This window comes from Typopeltis vanoorti, chromosome 18 (assembly GCF_054136105.1).
Source record: "Typopeltis vanoorti isolate ZY-2024b chromosome 18, IOZ_Tvanoo_1.0, whole genome shotgun sequence".
Classification (NCBI taxonomy): Eukaryota; Metazoa; Arthropoda; class Arachnida; order Uropygi; family Thelyphonidae; genus Typopeltis; species Typopeltis vanoorti.
The window spans coordinates 21,181,008-21,201,909 of record NC_143566.1 but is presented as its reverse complement, the minus strand read 5'-3'; the positions used below and the strand labels follow the sequence as shown (position 1 = coordinate 21,201,909).

At 37.1% G+C, this 20,902-nt stretch overlaps 1 protein-coding gene across 1 annotated transcript in view; it reads left to right on the top strand.

Annotated features, from left to right (window-relative positions):
• LOC150096529 (acyloxyacyl hydrolase-like) overlaps positions 1–20,902 on the top strand; it is a 236,400-nt gene that overhangs the window by 82,069 nt on the left and 133,429 nt on the right. The window contains exon 7 of the mRNA XM_090408466.1: positions 14,726–14,796. Coding sequence (XP_090264592.1) covers positions 14,726–14,796 — 71 coding nt within the window. The remainder of the gene's footprint in view (positions 1–14,725; positions 14,797–20,902) is intronic.

Here is a 20,902-nt window from a genome sequence, read left to right as displayed (position 1 = left end):
CTCCTATTCACGAGATTTTGCAATTTACAATCTCTCTATCTGTTCTCGTACTCTACATTCCAAAGACCACTGACTTCTTCTTCTTCTACGCGTTATTCCCGCTTCCCATGCAGGGTTCGCGTGTTACTTTAATTGCGGCTTCTTGTTAGTACTACTCCCAACCGACCCGTCGCCTGGTCTGCCACTGGGGGATATATTTTTGACTGTAGAGGCGTATGTTCACGGACTGGTTTGCCTGTTTGCAGGATGAAAAACGCCAGATAAACTGGCGGAAAAAACCCTACTGACCGTGCCCAAGACCAGCTAACTTGGCTATGCCTGAGGAAGATCCTCAAATTCCTCACGTCTACAACGGGAATCGAACAACGGAAATGGGACACTCTTTCCCCAAGCATATGGTTGCGAAGCGCAAAGCCACTAGGCTAACTGCGTGGTCCAAAGACCACTGACTACTTTTATGAATCTTCTCTGGACACTTTTCCAACATATCCTCATCACTGTGAAAACTCGGCAACCAAATCTGCACACAATAATCCATGAGGCCTGATCAAGGCCTTATATAGTGGCATCATAGCCTCTATTTCTGCATGGCAGGAGGTCCTCTGCATCATTGCCATTATCCGATGTTATGTCTTCACAACTTGTGCAATATAGCCCCTGAATTTCAGGTCCTTGTCCACCACCACCACCACTCCCAGATCTTTCATTTCCAAATACATAGTGAATGTGTATTTGGAAGTAGGTAATTTTGACCAAATCTACTGCTCATTTCCTCCTCCCTCTTGCAACAATGCTTACACAGCCACTTCCATACAAAAGTAGTTTGGTATTATAGCAGTGCCAAGTGGGACAGCCTCCATGACCTATGCCTCATTCCCATGGTTGGATTATTGTTTCTGGTCTTCCAATCCAAACACAAGCAATGATGTATCACCAAAGTAATCCTCATTGGCATGAAAAAATACATTCTCCTCACTGCTCTGAACTGCTCTGCCCTGCTAAACACTGGTTCTCCAAAAGATGTGCCAAGGCTGTTCAAATGAAAAATCAAGCATTTCATAACTGTCTTACATCAAGAACTCCATTCTTCTTTAGTCTTATATTGAAGTTTGAAATAGATGCAATAAAACTATCATTGCTTCCATAACAGAGTTTGAAAGTGCAAAAAAAGCAGGGAACTTGAAGCCTGCCCAAATGGGAGCTGAGCCTTTTGAGCTCTTGCCAAAGCAATTGGTTGTAACATTTGCCTAACACTCTTCTTGCTCCTTGTCATACCCAGATGGCTCTATTGCATCATCACCCACAGAAAAAGCCAATCTCCTGGCTTTACACTTTGTCTCCAATGCACACATAACTGACAATGGTAAATTCCCCCAAAACATTCCAGCTGCCCAACATACAATGCCCCCCTATATCCTTTTGCTAGAAGATCAGAAACCAATTTTCTAAATTGGACACTAAAAAAGGTTCCTCGTCCTGATGGCATTTCTCCAGTTGTCCTGAAGGTTGTGCCCAGAACTGACTCCTATCCTATGCCACTTGTATACTTTTTGCTTCACTGATATCTATCCCACAGCCTGGTAATTGGCCTATATTAAACCCATTCCCAAGAAGGACAACAAATCACTGCTGTCTAACTACTGCTCTACCTCACTCACCTCAGTCCTATCTAAAGTTATGGAGAAAATCATCAATTTCCAACTTCTACAATACCTTGAGAGCACCAAGCTATTAAATGAACACTGATATGAATTCTTTCACTGCTGATCAACAGCAAGCAGGAGATCTGCTTGCATATATCACCCATCTCTGGACAAATGCCATGGAGTAGTTTGGCAAATCTCAAGTGATTGCTCTTGATATCTCCAAGCTTTTGACCAGGTCTGGCACAAAGGCTTGCTAAGTAAACTACCATCATTTGGTCTGTCTCAGCGCTTCTGCAGTTGGATTGCCTGCTTTCTTTCTGGATGCACACTATGTGTGATGGTAGACAGTTCCTTATCATCTCACCATCCAACTAATGCTGGGTTCCATGAGGTTCTGTTCTCTCACCAATCCTCTTCCTTCTATATATCAATGCCCTACTTCAGTTGACCTCCAACCCAATACATAGTTTTGCAGGTGACAGCACATTTCACTCCTTCCTTTCATTTGATAAACCTTACTCTACACAACTCACCTCAGCCTACAATACATCAACAACCACTGTTCTCAGTTCTGATCTCCAAACCATCCTCCAATTGGGCTCAGATAACCTCCTCAATTTCAATGCTAGTAAAACCCAGTTCTGTCTCATTTCTCCCAAAAAAGAACCTTTTCCCCATTATTATTTTTGATAACACTCAAATTTCCAGACAAGATGAGATTTCTCTTCTTGTAATTACCTTGACATTAAGCATCTCTTGGCACAAGCATATCACAATCATTGCATCCTTAGCATCTAAAAAATTAGGATTTCTCTTTTGCTCAAGACATTACTTCACCTCTGAACAGCTGTTAATCTTATACAAATCATAAATCTGCCCAGCTATTGAATACTGCTCTCACATTTGTAGTTGGGGGATCCCTTAAAAGTTTCCTCAAAATGCTTGACTTCAGTATAGAGGAGAGTAATTATATAAATGACTGTTCTCTTACCAACTCACCCCTCCCACACACTTTCACACAGATATTTGGTACCTGTAACTAGTTTATTCTATAAATATTTCCATGGCTAGTGTTCATCTGAAATAGCATCAATAATCTCCCCATTCAGTATCAAGCCCATTGGAACACATACAGCTGCTGCCAAACATCCTTTCACAGTACACCTTGAAACCCACAGAACAAGTTTCGTTTCCTCCTCTTCCTTCATCCCTGCTACTACTGTATTGTGGAACAGTCTTCCTTGTAATGTGTTTCCCAAGGATTACAATATGCAGGCTTTTAAATCAAATATATAAACAAGTTTCTCCTTTCCTAACCCACAATCCATATATGGTACTAATGCACTATATGTTGATCAACCAACCTCTCGTGAATGGGCTGAACATTAAAAAAAAAAAAAAAAAAAAAAGCACTAGTGATCTTTCTCTTTCAGGATACTGCATCCCCATATGATCCAACTCAGACGTCTGTTTCAATTTAATTAACAATTTGTCATGTGGGAGTCTATCAAAAGCTTTTGCAAAATCCAAGTACAGCACTGTACATGCATCTCACCTGTCCAAGGTATTTGTCACCTTGTTATAGTAAATAAGTAAGTTAGTAAAACATGATCTCCCTTTAACAAACCCGTGCTGATAACCACTGAGAATACTGCTGTTATCAACTCATTTCTGTATCCTATTTCTCATCAATATCTCTAGTACCTTCACCACAACTCCATATACACAGATTGGCCTATAATTTGTAAACACAGCCTTATCACCACCTTTATGTAGTGGATCAATTTTATCTTCTTTTCGCTCCCTTGGAACCTGTGCTGTTGTAAGACTCTTATTAAATTGGCATTCCACTGCTACCAGTTATCTGGAACATTCCCTTAAAATGCTTGGTGATATCTCATCAAATCCTATCACCTTATTTGACATCAAGGTTATTTATTTCCTCAAACACCTCCTGATAACTCACAAATAAGCCAACCTCTCCTATGTCTTCTATACTTGAGTTCCTCCTGATTCCACCCTGATCAGGATGAAATACCCTTATAAATTAATCACTGAATATCTCAACAATGTCTTCTGCAGCAGTTACCCTTCCCATTTTCACCCATTAACATCTTACCATGATCATTTTTCCTTCTACTTGCTACATATCTAAAAAAAAATTCTCTAAGGTTTTTCTTCACCTGATTTGTAAATTTCTGCATATACTGCACTTTTGTTTTCTTTACTTATTACCATTATTCATCTTGTAATGCCTTCAAAGTATCTTCTTCTTTCAGATTTCATGCTTAAGCCATTCATTCATCCATTTTACACCTACCTTATTTAGCCTTTTGCTCTTTGGAATACATTCACACATTGATGCTGTTATGTATTTCTTTGTCACTTCCTAAGCAAGCAGTTGCGAGGTCCAGAAGGCTCAACTGCTATTTGGACATGAGACAAGTTTTTAGCATTCAGAACCTTTCAAAAACAATTTTAGAATTGATAATCTAGTATTTAGGCTAATGAGCTAGTTTAAACTCATTAAGTATAATACACTACAGGGAAACAATAAAATGCTAGTCTACTATATCCAAGTGTAAGGAAACAAAGTTTGTGCCTGAAGTATCTTCAGGACCAAGGCAACTCGTGGTAAAGGTGAACCAAGCTCTCATCACTCCTTGTCTTATCTCCCATAATGCAAAACACATCTCCTTGCAAGAAGATGTGCTTTGCATTATGGGAGATACTAAGACTTGGTCCACCTTTACCATGAGTTGCCTCAGTCCTGAAGATACTTCAGGCACAAACTTCATTTGCTTACACTTAGATAAAGGATTAAACTAAATTTATTATAGTCTAACCAAGTGGAAAAAACTTCCAACATCTTTCTCTAAATCCAGAGTAATTTAATAATAAGGTGAGACACCTTTTGGCAACTCGTATAGGTAGAGATGACTTCTTCATTGCGTCCGCCTTCCTATCACCACCTCTGGGTCTAGCTCCCACTGACGAGACCTCAATAAAGGTCGAAACCAGTCTGGGTAGTGGCCCCTCCCTTAAGCCAGGGGTGTCCAACCTTTTAGCTTCACTGGGCCACATTGGAAGAAGAAAAGTTGTTTTGGGCCACACATAAAATACACTAACACTACCGATAGCTGATGAGCAAAAAAACGTAGAATATATAGTTAACATATTTAAGTAATTTAAACTTCATTAATTCATGAATTTTTTATTATAAAAGTAAAAGACAAGACAGCAACATGAAATTAGTGAGATGTTTGACATTGTTTTTGAGACACTAATGCTTCGATGTTTGGTTCGATTGAAGTAGTTGCAATTCTCAGTGAGTTCACAAGGTGCTCATCCGATATTTTGGTTCTAGTTTTATTCTTCGTGTGCTTCATCCTTGAAAATAGCTGCTCACAAATGTAGATACTTCCAAATAGCGATGACATGAATAAGGCATGATTGTGAAGCGAGGGATATTTTTCTCTGGGAAGATACTTCTTATAGAAGTCTAGTAAAGAAAAATGATCAAATTTTTCTTTAAGTTGAATGTCAGATTGTAGCTCTATGCATTCCATTTGAAAATTGGCAGGTAATATGTTTATGTCGACTGAAAATGCAGTCGACATAAACGTACCGAAAGTCGCAAATATACCAAATAATTGATGATGTTTCCGGAAATCTTGAAACCTGTTCTCAAATTCCTGTATCAAATCGAAAAGCAAGGCTGCACAATTTTCGTTATTCACAGGACCGTGTTGAGCCAACGTGTCGAAATGCATCAAATTGTTTGCCTTAATTTGAGATTGCCATAGTTTCATTTCGAATGCTGTTATAGTTTGAAACATTATATTGATCAGTTGGTTTTCACCTTGAAGACGCATGTTTAACTCATTTAAATGAGCGGTCAAGTCTACTAAAAATGACAAATCTGTGAGCCAGTTTTCATCGTCAAGTTCTGGCACAAATTTTGTTTTTGATTCCATAAACGACTTGATTTCATTTCGCAAATCCTAAAATCTTTTCAAAATTTTACCTCAAATTAACCATCTTACTTCAGAAAAGTAAATGATGCCCCATAGTCAGCATCCATAAATTTAAGGAATTCCTGGAATTGGCGATGATTCAATCCCTTGACCCTTATGAAATTTACAGCCTTGATGACAATCTGCATGACGTTATCTATCTTTAAAGCTTTTGCGCATAAATTTTCCTGCTGTACTATGCAGTGATATTTCATCATATGTAAATTTTGGGAGGCAAATGCATTGTCTTCCATTAATTTCACAAGTTCATCTCTTTTACCTGTCATAGCCGGGGCACCATCAGTAGCTATACCAGATATGTTCACAATGGACAAAGAAAATCGCTTTAATGTATTTTTCACTGCTTCATATAAATCTCTTGATTTAGTTGTGTCTTTTAATGGCACTAAAGAAGTCATTTCTTAAGTCATATTATATTCGTCATCAATACCTCTAATAAAAATTGCCAATTGAGCTGTATTAGTAGCATCAGTACTTTCGTCTAATGCCAAAGCATAAAATTTAAAATTAGCAGCTCTACTCTCCAAACCTTTTTTGATAGATTTTCCTATTTCATCAATTCGCTTGGCTATAGTCTGGTGAGACAAACTGATTTTAGAAAAATCCCCTTTTTTATCAGGGCAAATTATATCTGCCACGCTTTCCATACATTGCTTAATAAACTCACCATCGGCATACAGTTTTGATCTCAGGTTTACAACCACATTACTAGCTTTTACAATAGAATCCGTTTCAGTTGTTTTTTTTTAAAAAAAACTTTGTTGAGATGATAGACTTTTTTTTTTTTCAGTTCCGCTATTTTGTCTCTACGACACATTCTTTGATACGCACTAAATTTCGCAGCATGTTTTTGCGTGTAATGCCTTTTCAAATTGTAGTCTTTGAAAACTGGCACAAGTTCGCTACAAATTAAGCAGATTGCCTTAGTATTTGCCTCGACAAAAAAAAGTAGTCAACTGTCCACTTTTCGTTGAACAATCTTCCTTCTTCTATAATTTTTCTTTTTCTTTTTTGGTTCGGTTTTCTTTGGAGACGCTGTGGAAGCCATGCTGTTATTTAAAAAAAAAATAGATTGAAAATTAGAAAGCAAGGTTTAATAATCACCAAATCGCCAAATTTTTACTACTAAAAAAAATTACTAAAAAAATTAAACTCGACTGTTTACAATTGCACATTGAAAGCCATACCAGTGTACCCATGGCACACATAGAAAGACATCTATTGTGTGGTAAAAGTAGAAAGCAAGAGCGCTAGTGCACCATTTATTATGTCGAGAAGTAACTACTTGCATGGGCAGCAATTTCGAATAAATACAATTATTTGAGAATGATTTTATGAATCTCTCATTGCTAAAGAACGTGTTAAATTCAAAAATTCATCGTTTATAAATTAATAGCATGTTAAAATTGTATTTGTAGTATTATTAATGGTATTTTTAGTTGCAATCAAATAAAGTTTGTAAGTTTGCGATTTTTTGTTGGGCCGCATTCATAGCAATCCTGGACTGCATGCAGGCTGCGGGTTGGACAAGCCGGCATTAAGCAGTATAGAGATTCTAAATTTTTTAGAGTTCTGGCCTGGTTGGCTGAGTGGTTAGCGTATCCACTCTCCAGCCAAAAGGCTGCGGGTTCGAATCCCACCGTGGGCATGGATGTTTGTTTGTGAAAGTACTAGTGGTGTTAGTCAGTGATAGATGGCATTGGTGTTAGATGATCAAGGTTGGTGGAGTAGTGAGACGAAGAGTAGATGCCTCCCTCGTTGAGTCTTAGGACTCCCTGGAGATGTGATGTAATAATAATAATTATTCATGTCAGCAAGGAGATGTGCTTTGCATTATGGGAGAATACTAACTCAAGGAGTGATGAGAGAGCTTGGTCCACCTTTACCACGAGTTGCCTCAGTCCTGAAGATACTTCAGGTGTAAACTTTGTTAGCTTACACTTGGATAAATGATTAAACTAAATTTATTAAGATTAGGCTTTAACAGATCTGCTGTTGATTCTAAGAAAAGTCTTTCAATCTATTTGTTGTAATGAAGCAAATTTTTTTTTTTTTTTTTTTCCCCATTTTATTCTGTGCAAGGTACTCAAAGCATGGTTAGCTACTCCAGACTGGCCATAGGTGGAAGATGCATTTCTTGTGTTCTTTTAGGCAGATCTCCCAGATTGACCATAATGAGATACTTTGCAAAAACAAGGAACCTTCTAAACCTTGAGGAGAGGAGAAGGAGTGGATCCTTAGGAAGGGCAGTTAGCTTTAAATGGGGTTTGAAAGCAGTATAGCGATTCTAAATTTTTTAGAGTTCTGGCTATTTTTTCTTCAGAGTCCTGGATATAGAGAATTGTAATATCATTACTGTAGTCTGTTTGTAGAGAGGGATGTAAGAAGGCAGGAAATACCAGTTCATCTTTTTAGCATAGTAACCATTGGATGGGATGGGATGGTCTGGTGAATAAAGAAACGTTCAACTGAAAGGGAAGCCTGGATAGAACAGAAGTTGGAGGCTGTGTTGACAATGTTTTGATAACACGATATGGTTGAAAGAGGTGGATGATGGGAAAGTTTATGTATGTATTTACCTATGTATCTACCTGTGTGGGTGGATTTTCTATAGATTAAGGAAGAAAGGGTGCCACTAGGAAGATACATGATTAGAGTATTTAGAAAAGGTAGGCTATTATTACTTTTTCTTTCTATGGCGAACTGGATTCAGGAGTGCTGGCTGTTGATGTGGAGGAGGAAGGAGTCTGATGCATGTAATGCATATGTGGCCTAGAGAAAACATCATCAATATATCTTAGTTTGACAGATGGTTTAAGAATGAAGTATCAGTGGCTTGTTTTTCAAGGTGTTCCATAAAGAAATTGGCTAGAGAGAGAGAGAGAGGAGAGCCCATGACTTCTCTCCCCCTTCTCTCTCTCTCTCTGCCTGTTTATATATGGTAGCTTTCCAAGAGAAGTAGCTAGAATGGTTACAAAATTGGAAAGATCAATGATAAGAGGGTGGGAAAGCATTTATAAAGAGGAAGTGTCAAACGGAGATATTGGTAAATAAAAAGCTGAAATCAAAGCTCACCATGATATCATTATTATTTAAAACTATTTGAATCAAAGATTTGAAATGAGTGGAATTTTTTTTTTTTATGTAATGTAAGATTAAGTGGGGTTAATGATTTAGCTAATTGTCGGCTAACTTAAAAGACGGGAAGCCAATAGTATTCACTGTGGAGCAGAGAGGGTTATTAGGTTTATGAATTTTAGGCAATCCATATATCCGGAGGAGGTAGGAACTAAATTGGTTTCGGTTTAACTATTTCAAGAGGCCAATAAGTGACATTTTTAGAAGCCTTTTTAATGCTTTTTTCTGAAAATTGATGGGATCATAATCCAGAGATTTATAAGTAGAGCAGTCTTTGGTTTCATATTCATTTTCTCTCACTGGCATCCCTGCCTCTTACTGTTTCCAATAACTTTCTCAGCAGTTCTATTTTTCTCTCTCTCCAACATCCTGCTTTCAATTTACATTCACACACAATCATGGGCATCAGACAAACCATCTCCCTCTACTACACTGTCTAAGGTGAATGTGAAAACATTCTCTCTACTCTCCAACACACTACTAGCATCCACAAATTGAATTCTCATTTCCAAAGCACACTATCTCCACTGCTGCTAATTCCCGATATTGAAATACTTATATCTTCCACTGCCTACATTTCATGCATACATACACATTCCTGTCTTGTACCTACCACATTTTTAAACAGGATGGATACATAGCTGGCTATGAAATTATGAACTGTGCAACAAATAACATGGTCTTTAAATGGTGGTGGGCTAAGTGACAACATGCTAGAACCGGTGGTCCCCATGTTGAATAGGATCAGTACAATTGTATACAATACTGAGAAAATAAAATCGTAACAAAAGACCAAAATCGTACAAAAAAAAATTGTCAATTTCAAGAGTGCAAACTTAAAGAGCAGTGTTGGTAATGAAATAAACACAATAGCATCCTTCCTTACTACTAATACTTATCTTCTTTTTTTTTTTAAAAGCGCGCGCACACACACACACATCTATGTCTTCCCACGTTAGCACCAACTGTGTATGTCTAACATGGAGATTGATCTAGAAATTTCTGGCCTGCAACTACACTTGTAGAATGGTACTATTGTTTTCTTTCCACTCCTTATGAACCCTTTTCACTGCAACTCTTTCATTAAATATCCAAGTCAAAGGTAGCTAACTCTTTTGTGCACTCCTTAAAAATATCTGGTGATATGTTATTCATTCCTACAATTTTTTGATTATTTAACTTTTTTAACATTTGATTATTTAACCTCTGATGACCCATTATATAATTGTCTCCCATCTAGGTATTGCACTACATTATTTGCTAGGATCACTTTATTACTGTATGTATCCACCAGTATCACCTTTCCATAATTATACTTCCTCTTGCTTTTTCTTTCTTTACAATGCTTGTCACCTTTCTAGCTTGCATCATATTCCTCATGCATGTAGTCACTACTAATTTTCTTGTGCTTCCTCCATGATATTTTTCCAGATTGCTTGCATAATTTCTCTGTTCATTCATCTTACTCTCCTGCTCTACTTATTCTCATAACTCTTGCTGTACGGTGTCAGATGTTGTGTGCTGCTTTTGTCAGATGTTTCACTAAAAAACACATGTACTAACCACAGTGATAAGTTTTAATACATAAATATTTCATCCCAAGTATCTTGGGACATCCTCAGTACAGTAATTCAAACAACACTAGGAATAACATACAGTTAGGGCACATGATTACAATGGAATCTCAATATGTGTGCAGTACTTGTAGATAACAGGTTACTGCACGCACACTTTGTATGACAATTTTCCATACTTTAGGAATAGTAAATACGTCATTGCGGTTTAAATTTGGTCTGTGCCGTAGGGCTTCAGCACTTTCTTTATATAAACGTTCATCTTTATATAAAGATCTATGTAAAAGTTTTGACTTTTACATAGATCCAAATGGATCCTATGGTTTGGGTTTTCAACTCTGTGTTGAGAGAGACCAGATTTCTGCAGTTTGAAAAGACAAATGTGGTCTTGATGTTCCGAGATGCGTTTCTGAACAGATCTATCTGTCTGTCCAAAGTAAGACAAATTACAGAAGCATAGGATTTCATCAACACCATGTAACATTAGAGATGAGAGTTTGTCCTTAGGAGAAGGTAACAAGTTATAGCTCTGGCTGATGGGTTTGTAAGTAGTGGCAAAATTGTATTTCTTCATAATTTTTGAAAGACGTTCGGAGATGCCTTTGACATAAGATATGGGAATCCTATGGGCTTCTTCTTGTCTAGGTTGATGTTTGGGGAAGTGACTTCCCCACAGATGATTTTTTGAGTTGTTTTAAGATTATATCCATTTAGTATGGCTGTACTTTCGATTATTTCCAGTTCTTGGTTTAGAGATTATTCAGAGGAGCAGAATTTGTGTGCTCTGTTAACCAGTGATTTAACGATGTCAAATTTCTGAGATGGATGACAAGCGGAAGAATTGTGAACGTAGCAACCTGAAAATGTAGGCTTGCGATAGACAGACCTGGCGATGGAACAGTCTTCTTTTCTTTGAATGTGTAAATCCAGAAAGGAGATACCCTGTGGAGATTCTTTTTCTAGCGTAAGTTGATGCAAGGGTGAAGAAAGTTTATTTTATCTAGAAACAGGTGTAATTAATGTTCGGGATGATCCCAGACTGCAAAGATGTCGTCGCCATATCATAGCCAAATTTTTGGTTTGGGTTCAAAAGGGAACATTTTTTTCTTCCAGGTGTTCTAGAAACAGGTTTGCTAAGTTTGGTGATAAAGGAGACCCATTGCTGTTCCTTCTTCTTGCTTGTAAAATTTCACTTTCCAAGTGAAGTAACCAGATGTAATAACAAATTTGAATAATTCAACTATATCAGATGTTAATTTTTGAGTTAATGATTCTACTGTTTCTTTATGGGGAATGTTAACGAAGAGGGAGACAATGTCGAAGCTAATTAACAAGTCAGTTTTTAACAGTTGAATGTCTTTTATTTTTTGCGTGAAACTGTGGAATTTTTGATTGAAGAGGCTGAGTGGCCTATTTGAGGATGGAGAAGGTTAGAACATAATCATTACCAGAGCTGACAAAGGAAATACCACTGTGGTTCTTGATATCAATTCATATGACCGAAAAATGAATTTACTACTCTGAGATCGTAATACTTACGCCAAACCGGATTATGATCCTACAAAACGTCAACTCAGGATATTAAATAAGTTACTTGATGAAACCTCCTCCTTAGATGAAGAAACAATTAAAAAAACTCAAGACATACCATGCAAAACAACTCCTAGAATTTATGGCTTACCTAAGCTTCACAAGGTGAATGTTCCACTCAGACCCATCATAGATTCTATTAGCAGCCTAATTTACAAGTTATCAAGATTCTTATCTAACCTTCTCCGTCCTCACATAGCCCACTCAGCCTCTTCAATCAAAAATTCCACAGAGTTTCACGCAAAAATAAGACATTCAACTGTTAAAAACTGACTTGTTAATTAGCTTTACATCGTCTCCCTCTTCATTAACATTCCCAATAAAGAAACAGTAGAATTATTAACTCAAAAATTTCTGTCTGATATAGTTGAATTATTCAAATTTGTTATTACGTCCGGTTACTTCAATTGGAAAGGTAAAATTTACAAGCAAGAAGAAGGAACAGCAATGGGGTCTCCTTTATCACCAAACTTGACAAACCTGTTTCTAGAACACCTGGAAGAAAAAATGTTCACTTTTGAACCCAAATCAAAAATTTGGCTACGATATGTCGACAACGTCTTTACAGTCTGGGATCATCCTGAACATGAATTACACCTGTTTCTAGATAAAATATACCTTCTTCACCCTCCCATCAACTTTACGCTAGAAAAAGAATCTCCACAGGGTATCTCCTTTCTGGATTTACACATTCAAAGAAAAGCAGACGGTTCCATTGCCACTTCTGTCTATCGCAAGCATACATTTTCAGGTCACTACATTCACAATTCTTCTGCTCATCATCCATCTCAGAAATTTGGCATCGTTAAATCACTGGTTAACAGAGCACACAAATTCTGCTCCTCTGAAGAATCTCTAAACCAAGAACTAGAAATAATCAAAAATACAGCCATACTAAATGGATATAATCTTAAAACAACTAAAAAAAAATCATCAGTCACTTCCCCACACATCAACCTAGACAAGAAGAAGCTCATAGGATTCCCATACCTTATGTCAAAGGCATCTCCGAACGTCTTTCAAAAATTATGAAGAAATACAATTTTGCCACTACTTACAAACCCATCAACCAGATCTATAACTTGTTACCTTCTCTTAAGGACAAACTCTCACTTCTAATGTTACCTGGCGTTTATGAGATCCCATGCTCCTGCAATTTGTCTTACTTTGAACAGACAGGTAGATCTGTTCAGAAATGCATCTCGGAACATCAAGACCACATTCGTCATTTCAAACCAAAAGTCGAAACTTTTTCATAGAACTTAAATAAGTTCATGTCACTTAATTGAAGCCTTTGGCTCTTCGCATAATTAATAAACATGAACATTTATATAAAGTGCTGAAGCCCTACTACACAGACCAAATTTAAACCGGAACAACGTTCTTACTATTCCTAAAGTATGGGAAATTGTCATACAAAATTGTGTAAAATAGTCTCTTTATATATGTTATTTTTTTTTCTTTTTTTTTTTTTCCAGTTATATTTTAATTTACTTCTATAACACGTTACTGCACGCATATTGAGATTCCATTATAATCATGCGCCCTAACTGTATGTTATTCCTAGTATTGTTTGAATTACTGTACTGAGGATGTCCCAAGATACTTGGGATGAAATATTTACTTATTAAAACTTATTACTGTGGTTAGTGTGTTTTTTTTTAGTGATGAATTCACCACAGGTTTCATTGTACAAAAATGTGTCAGATGCTATCTAATCAATTCCCATGTTCTGTCACTCTTTTCTTTACAGTTAATTAACCCATGGTATTGATACTAGTTGACTTCAGTACTTCTCATAATTACCCACCTTATGACTTTGACAGCAACCTTACCTGTTTGACATATCATTTTCTGATTAGAATATGCACATGCCTACTACCTCTAATTTTAGAATCACATGAACAACCATGGTATATACATGTTTACTTTATTTGTGCTCCTTATTATCAAACAAAACATAAATTTTTAATATAATAGCATAATAAGTGCTGTTATTATGTTCTTTATTCACTTAATCCTGTCACTATTAAATATTACTAGCAACATTATCAAATTCCTGACAGGTACTCTCTGAGGTTTGGAGGATATTATGATAATGCTACATTAAAAATGTTACCTCATTACTGATTTCTGATTGACAATTTTCAGATTAATCTGTTATCTTTTAAGACTAATTGTATCAGATTTTATGTTTCTGTCCTCTAAGGTGCTTTTACTGTATCATTCGACCTAGACCTTGGTCTTCCTCTGAGTCTTTGATTCCAAAGAATCAAATAACACTTGTTTCACCAATCTTTCCTCTCCCATTTTTTTTAAGTTTGAGTTATAAATATTGATGGACCCATAATTCCAAAATTCTTGGTTATGCAGACTTTTAAAAACCAGAATTTCGTACTACTACACAAAATATGAAATTCTGGTTTTAAAAAGACCACATAAAAGAAATCTATAATATTAGTCCCTACTTATTCTGTACTATGAGCGGTTAGTGCTCACAATAGGAAAAACGGGAATAGTTTTATATATCAGATGACTGTTTGCTGTGATGAATTACCTATTGTACTTTGGTTGAGACTTTTTTTTTTTTGGTAATTTGTTATAATGAGCCATGGTGTATGCTATAGTGAAAGTACACTGTTTTCTTACAAGAAAGCAATGCCAGTTTTCTTATGATTTTATGTAGTCATTTAATGTAACAGTAAATTGTGATCATTGAGAGCTTGATCTTAAATTTCAGACGTTAAGAGGAAATTCTTGGAGAGGAAAAGATTGCGATGATGTCAATGATAGCGTTTATCCTGGGCGCAAGTATGTTAACTTTTTCTTTGTTAAATAAATAACATAACATAAATATATCAATATGAAATAATATTATTGAATTCGAGGAATGTGTGATTTTATTAAAAGTGGTTGATTGAACATAAGATTTTCAGATAGGCAGAAAAGCAGATATGTTTGAATATAAATAGATAGAAAGAATCAAAAAGCATATAAAGTTGCATAGTGAGAACTAGTAAGGATGAACACAAATATTTTTTGACTTTTTTATTATTATTATTATTATTATTATTATTCATGACACCTCCAAGTGACTCATGGCAGGAGGACACCTACTGTACAACTCTCCCTCTCCACTACTACACAGAACTTCTACTACCAATTACCTACATCAATGCCATCTACTGCTCACAACCACCACAGCTAGTATTTTTTTGTCTGTAAATTGCATGTGTTCTGAAGGGCCGATTTGTCTGTATGCGGGATGAAAAACCTGAGTTTCTGGGAGAAAAAACCCCTTCTACCTCCATATGAGACCACAATGTCTGCTCTACTTTTTACACCTTCCCAACTTTGCATCATCAGCAAACAGCTGCACATCTCCAGATAAGTCAGCCCAGTGTCATTAGCATATGAGTACAAGAAAACAATAATGGTCCCAAAACACATCCCTGTGGCACATCACTAAGTATTGGCTAACTCGCCTTCAATTGAAAAAGTTCATATAAAGATTCCTCCCATTATGACGAGAATCGAACTTAGGCCTTTTCTAATCGAAGGGCGCAACGTACCATCGTTCTTCCAATTGCACTACGGAGGCACTAGCAAATCTTTTAATTTCTGCTATTAGGACTATTTATCAACATAAAAAGGTTTATTAAAATAAACAATATAACCCAACAAGTCTCATAAGTCATCAGACTTAACATAATCAGGGTACAAGACTTGGATAAAAAGATTGGGGAGAGGGGAGCATTGAGGAGATATATGGAGAAAGTGGTAATAAAGGTGATTGGGCAAGTGCATGGTGGAGAAATCACAACCAACAGATGGCTTCAGGAAACTGGTTATAGTATAGACCTAAAACTGAACTGCTGTATTTATTTGTCCAAAAAAATTGTAATAAGTGAAACATGGTAAGATGAAGATGACACTAGATGCACTAGCAAATCTTTTAATTTCTGCTATTAGGACCACATTTATCAACATAAAAAGGTTTATTAAAATAAACAATATAACCCAACAAGTCTCATAAGTCATCAGACTTAACATAATCAGGGTACAAGACTTGTATAAAAAGATTGGGGAGAGGGGAGCATTGAGGAGATATATGGAGAAAGTGGTAATAAAGGTGATTGGGCAAGTGCATGGTGGAGAAATCACAACCAACAGATGGCTTCAGGAAACTGGTTATAGACCTAAAACTGAACTGCTGTATTTATTTGTCCAAAAATTGTAATAAGTGAAACATGGTAAGATGAAGATGATGTCCTTACAGGAATAGAAAAATAGAAGGGTACAGTGTTTTTTGCATGGACAGAAAAGACAAGAAGGAGGAGGAGAAGTACTAGTGATGATAACAGGGTATCATGTCCGTATATAGTAGACATGAATGAGGGAAATACTGGAAATGGTTTTGAGGCTGTGTGGTGGAGGTTGACAGGAAGAGATTGGATGTTTTGCTATAGGACAAGGAATGAAGAGGATTATGATGAAGAAATGTATAAGGGCAACTTTGGTTAGTGAACAAGAGAAAGGTAATTATTATAGGTGAGTTTAATTATTATTGTTATTATTATCTGACCACTATGGAGTCAATGGACTCATCATGGGAGGTCCATACTCTCTCTCTCTCTCTTGCCAAAATATCATTGAACCATGACTTGAACCCATTCAGTTTCCACATTCACCACACTTTCAGGTAATGCATCCACTTGTCAATCACTCTCTATGCAAAGGTCTATAGGACAAGGAATGCAGAGGATGGTGATGAAGAAATGTATAAGAGCAACTTTGGTTAGTGAGGAAAGGAAGGGAATTATCATGGGTGATTTTAATTATTATTGTTATTATCTGACCTCTATGGAGTCAAAGGACTCATCATGGGAAGTCTATACTCTCTCTTGCCAAAAGATCATTGAATCATGTCTTAAATCCATTTATTTTCCACACTCATCACACTTTCAGGTAATTTATTCAACTCACCAATCATTCTTCATGCAAAAAACCTGCTTCTCATTCCCCTCCTTATACAGCTGCCATAGATGGCCTCTAGTTCTACCCTTGATGCCTTCTACTCTAGGAAATATTTTCTCCACATTAATCTGGTAACAACTCCCTCACCAACTTATGTCTCAATCATATCCCTCTTCTTCTGTTCACAAGGCTCTAAGCTGCATTCTTTCAATCTCTCCTTGTATCTGACATTCCATAGACCTGACACTAATTTAGTAAACTTTCTCTGGACCTCCAATACATCCTCATCTCCCTGAAAATTAGGTGACCATATCTATGCACAGTAGTCCATATGTGGCCTGACCTCTTTGTCTCTGCATGCCAATGTCCTCATTATTGCCATAATCCATTAGGATGTTCTTACAGTTTTAGCAATGTGACCCTAAACTTCAACTCTCTGTCCACCATCACTCCCAGATCTCTCATCTCCTCCACCTCCTTCAAAATTTCTCCATTAATTGTATATTCAACATCCCAACTTAGTCTATTCATATCCTCCTGCAAGGCCACAATGTCTGCTCTACTTTTTACACCTTCCCAACTTTGCATCATCAGCAAACAGCTGCACATCTCCAGATAAGTCAGCCCAGTGTCATTAACATATGAATACAAGAAAACAATAATGGTCCCAAAACACATCCCTGTGGCACTTCACTAATGAGTGACCATCTTCTTTTGGAATACCACTCCTCCATATACAAATTGCTGATACCTATCCAACTTACTAGTCTGTTATCCAATACCATCTGTTTCACTTTAGCTACCAGCTTTTCATATGGCAGTCTATCAAAGGCCTTTGAAAAATCCAAGTATATGCATCTCCTTTATTGAGTAAGTTTGTCACCTTGTAATATGTTAGCAGATTGCTGAAATATGACCTTCCTCTAACAAACCCATGCTGACCATCATAAAAAATACTGCTATCATCAACCCACTTCTGAATCCTAATCCTCACTAATTTCTCTAATACCTTAAACTCCAGACATGCAGATTGGCCTATAATTTGTATGCTTAGTCTTATTCCACCTCTCCCTTTGTGAAGTGGAATAATTTTTTCCCACCTTCCATTTTTTTAAGACTGTTCCTGCAGACAGTCTTAAAGGAATTAATGGCACCTTTGGTGCAAATATTTAACATAAGACTTATGTTAAATATTTGCACCAAAGGTGCCATTAATTTTGTAGGGCATTCCCTCAAGACTTGTGGTGGTATACTGTCAAATCCTACTGTCTTATTAACATCAAATTTACTTAATTCCTTACATACTTCTTACTCATTCACCATCAGTCTCTCCTCTGCCATACATTCTACACTCCAGCTTCTACTGATGTTACCTTCATAAGGGATGAAATATACTGATAAACTAATCGACTAATTCAACTATATCCTCTGCATTGGTTACCAATTTGCCATCAACTAGCATCTTCCTCCTATAGTAATTTTTCCTTTTACTTGCCACATATTGAAAGAAATCACTAGAATTTTTCTTAGCTTGATTGGCTAATTTCTTCTTATACTCCACTTTTTCTGCCCTTACCAACCAAATCACTTTCCTGACCTGCACTATGTACTCTTCATGCAACTGATCATTACCAACATTCATCTTGTGTTGCCTCCACGGTGCTTTCTTCTTCTTCCAGATTTCATGCTTAATCTCTTCATTCATCTATTTCACTCCTACCTTGTTTTAGCTTTTTCACCTTTGTAATACACTTGGACATTGCTGCTGTTAAATGGCTCTTGATGAATGCCCACACAGCATCTGTATCCTTCCACTCAATTCTTTTTCCATGCCATAGCTCCCAGTTGTCTCCTAAGCTTTCCATAATCACCAGTCTTTTAGTTCCACATATGCCAGCAAAGGTTGTTCGATTTGTAGAGCCTCTGCTACTAATGCCGCACACAAAAAGTTAAGCAAGTTTGAGAATGGTTAGTAGTTGGAAGGAGTGAATTGTTCGATGCCATTGGCACACTCTCCCACGATGAGTCTTTGGACTCCCTGGAGGTGTCGCACAATAATAATAATAATATCTCTTCTTTATAGAAGTTCTCATGTGATCACTTTCTCCAATGGGGAAGATTAGACACTCCGTCACAATCACATCTTTTGATGATATAACCAGATTTAAGACTCCATAGTGTCCTAACCCCTCATGTGTCCCTCTGTTGTTATTATTATCTGACACCTCCAGGGAGTCAAGGACTCATCAAGGGAGGCTATAAATCACCCAAACCAGCTGTCATACCTTCCCTTAAATTCATTCACACTAGATGCACTCGCTATCCCTAAAGGCAAACTATTCCACTCACTCGCTGCTCTCTGGGAGAAAACTTCGCTAATGTACTACCTAAGATTGTTGTTCCTCAAGAACTCAAGCAATTCATTCTCCTTAATCCTTAGATGCTATCTTTCCATTCCAGTCAATATTTGCCATAATTGAAATCATCAATAATGATCAACCTTTACTTTCTCACTAAGCCACATTGCCTATCTATTTCTTTGTCTCCACCTTCCTCTGGTAGGGGTGTTGCCTGTAGCAACACCCCTACCAAATATCTCATTCTATCAATTTGGTAAACATTCTACCAGTAAGGTATCTCCACTTCGCACCACATCCAAATGTAGTGTATTCAAGTTATGGCAGTATAGATTGGAATAAAGAAATAGCATTTAGGAACAAGGAAAATGAATTTCTTGAATTCTTAAGAGACAATGATCTCAAGCAGTATGTAAAGCATGGTATGCAAGGATTGAGAGATTTAGATCTGATCATTCCATTTGGGGGATGGGATTGTGAGTTGGGTTTTCACTTCCCTCCAGTTAGTGAGTGATCATGAAATGATCACCTGGGTTGTGGCTAGTCATATGAAGACTTCTGTGAGGAGAGGATATATGTGAAATACAACACTGGTGAATATGAGAGGCTTAAAAGAGAGAGAGAGAGAGCTGGAAGCTATAGCATAGAATGAGGAGTTGTACGGAAGAGAAATAAATTCTGCTTGGAAACTGACAAAGAGATACATTTACACATTGATGCTGTTAAAGGCTGAATAAGGTACATGTCAAATGTATGTATGTATAACTGACCTGGTTGGCCGAGTGGTTTGCATATCTGCTCTCCAGCCAAAAGGCTGCGGGTTCAAATCTTGCTGTGGGCATGGATGTTTGTCTGTGAAAATGCTAGTGGTGGTGGCGGCCAGCGGTAGATGGCGTTGGTGTAGATGATGAAGGTAGTTGCGATTGGAGGAGACGGAGAGTTGTAGAGTAGGTACCCTCCCTCGGTGAGTCTTTGAACTCCCTGGAGGTGTTATGTAATAATAATAAGGGGATTAAGCATGAAATCTGGAAGAAGGCACTATGGAGGCATTGACTTGGTTTGTAAGAACAACAAAAGTGTACAAGCAGAAATTAACTTAATCAGGCCAAGAGTTTTTTTTTTGATATGTGGAAAGTAGAAAGAATAATTATGGCAAAATGGATGAAAGTGGTAGATTGGTAACTGCTACAGAAGATTCAGCGAGCAGTTCATCAGGCTGTTTTATCCTCAGTGTGAAATCAGAAGCTCAAGTATAGAAAACAAAATGAGAAAAGATTTTCTGGTGAGTGAGCAAAAGATATGAGTAAGTTAACTAGATATGAATAAAGCAATAGGACTTGATGACATATCACCACATGTGTTAAGGAAATGTTCCAGAATGTTAGCATTAACCTTGGCTTACTTATTTAACAAGAGTCTTGCAACAGTACAAACCCCAAAGGAGTGGAAGGAAGATAAAATTGTTCCACTTCACAGAGATGGTGATAAGGCTTAGGCTACAAATTACAGGCTGATCCATATATCCAGAATTGAAGTTATGGTATTGGAAAGGTTAGTGAGAGTTAGGATAAGTGTGTCAATAA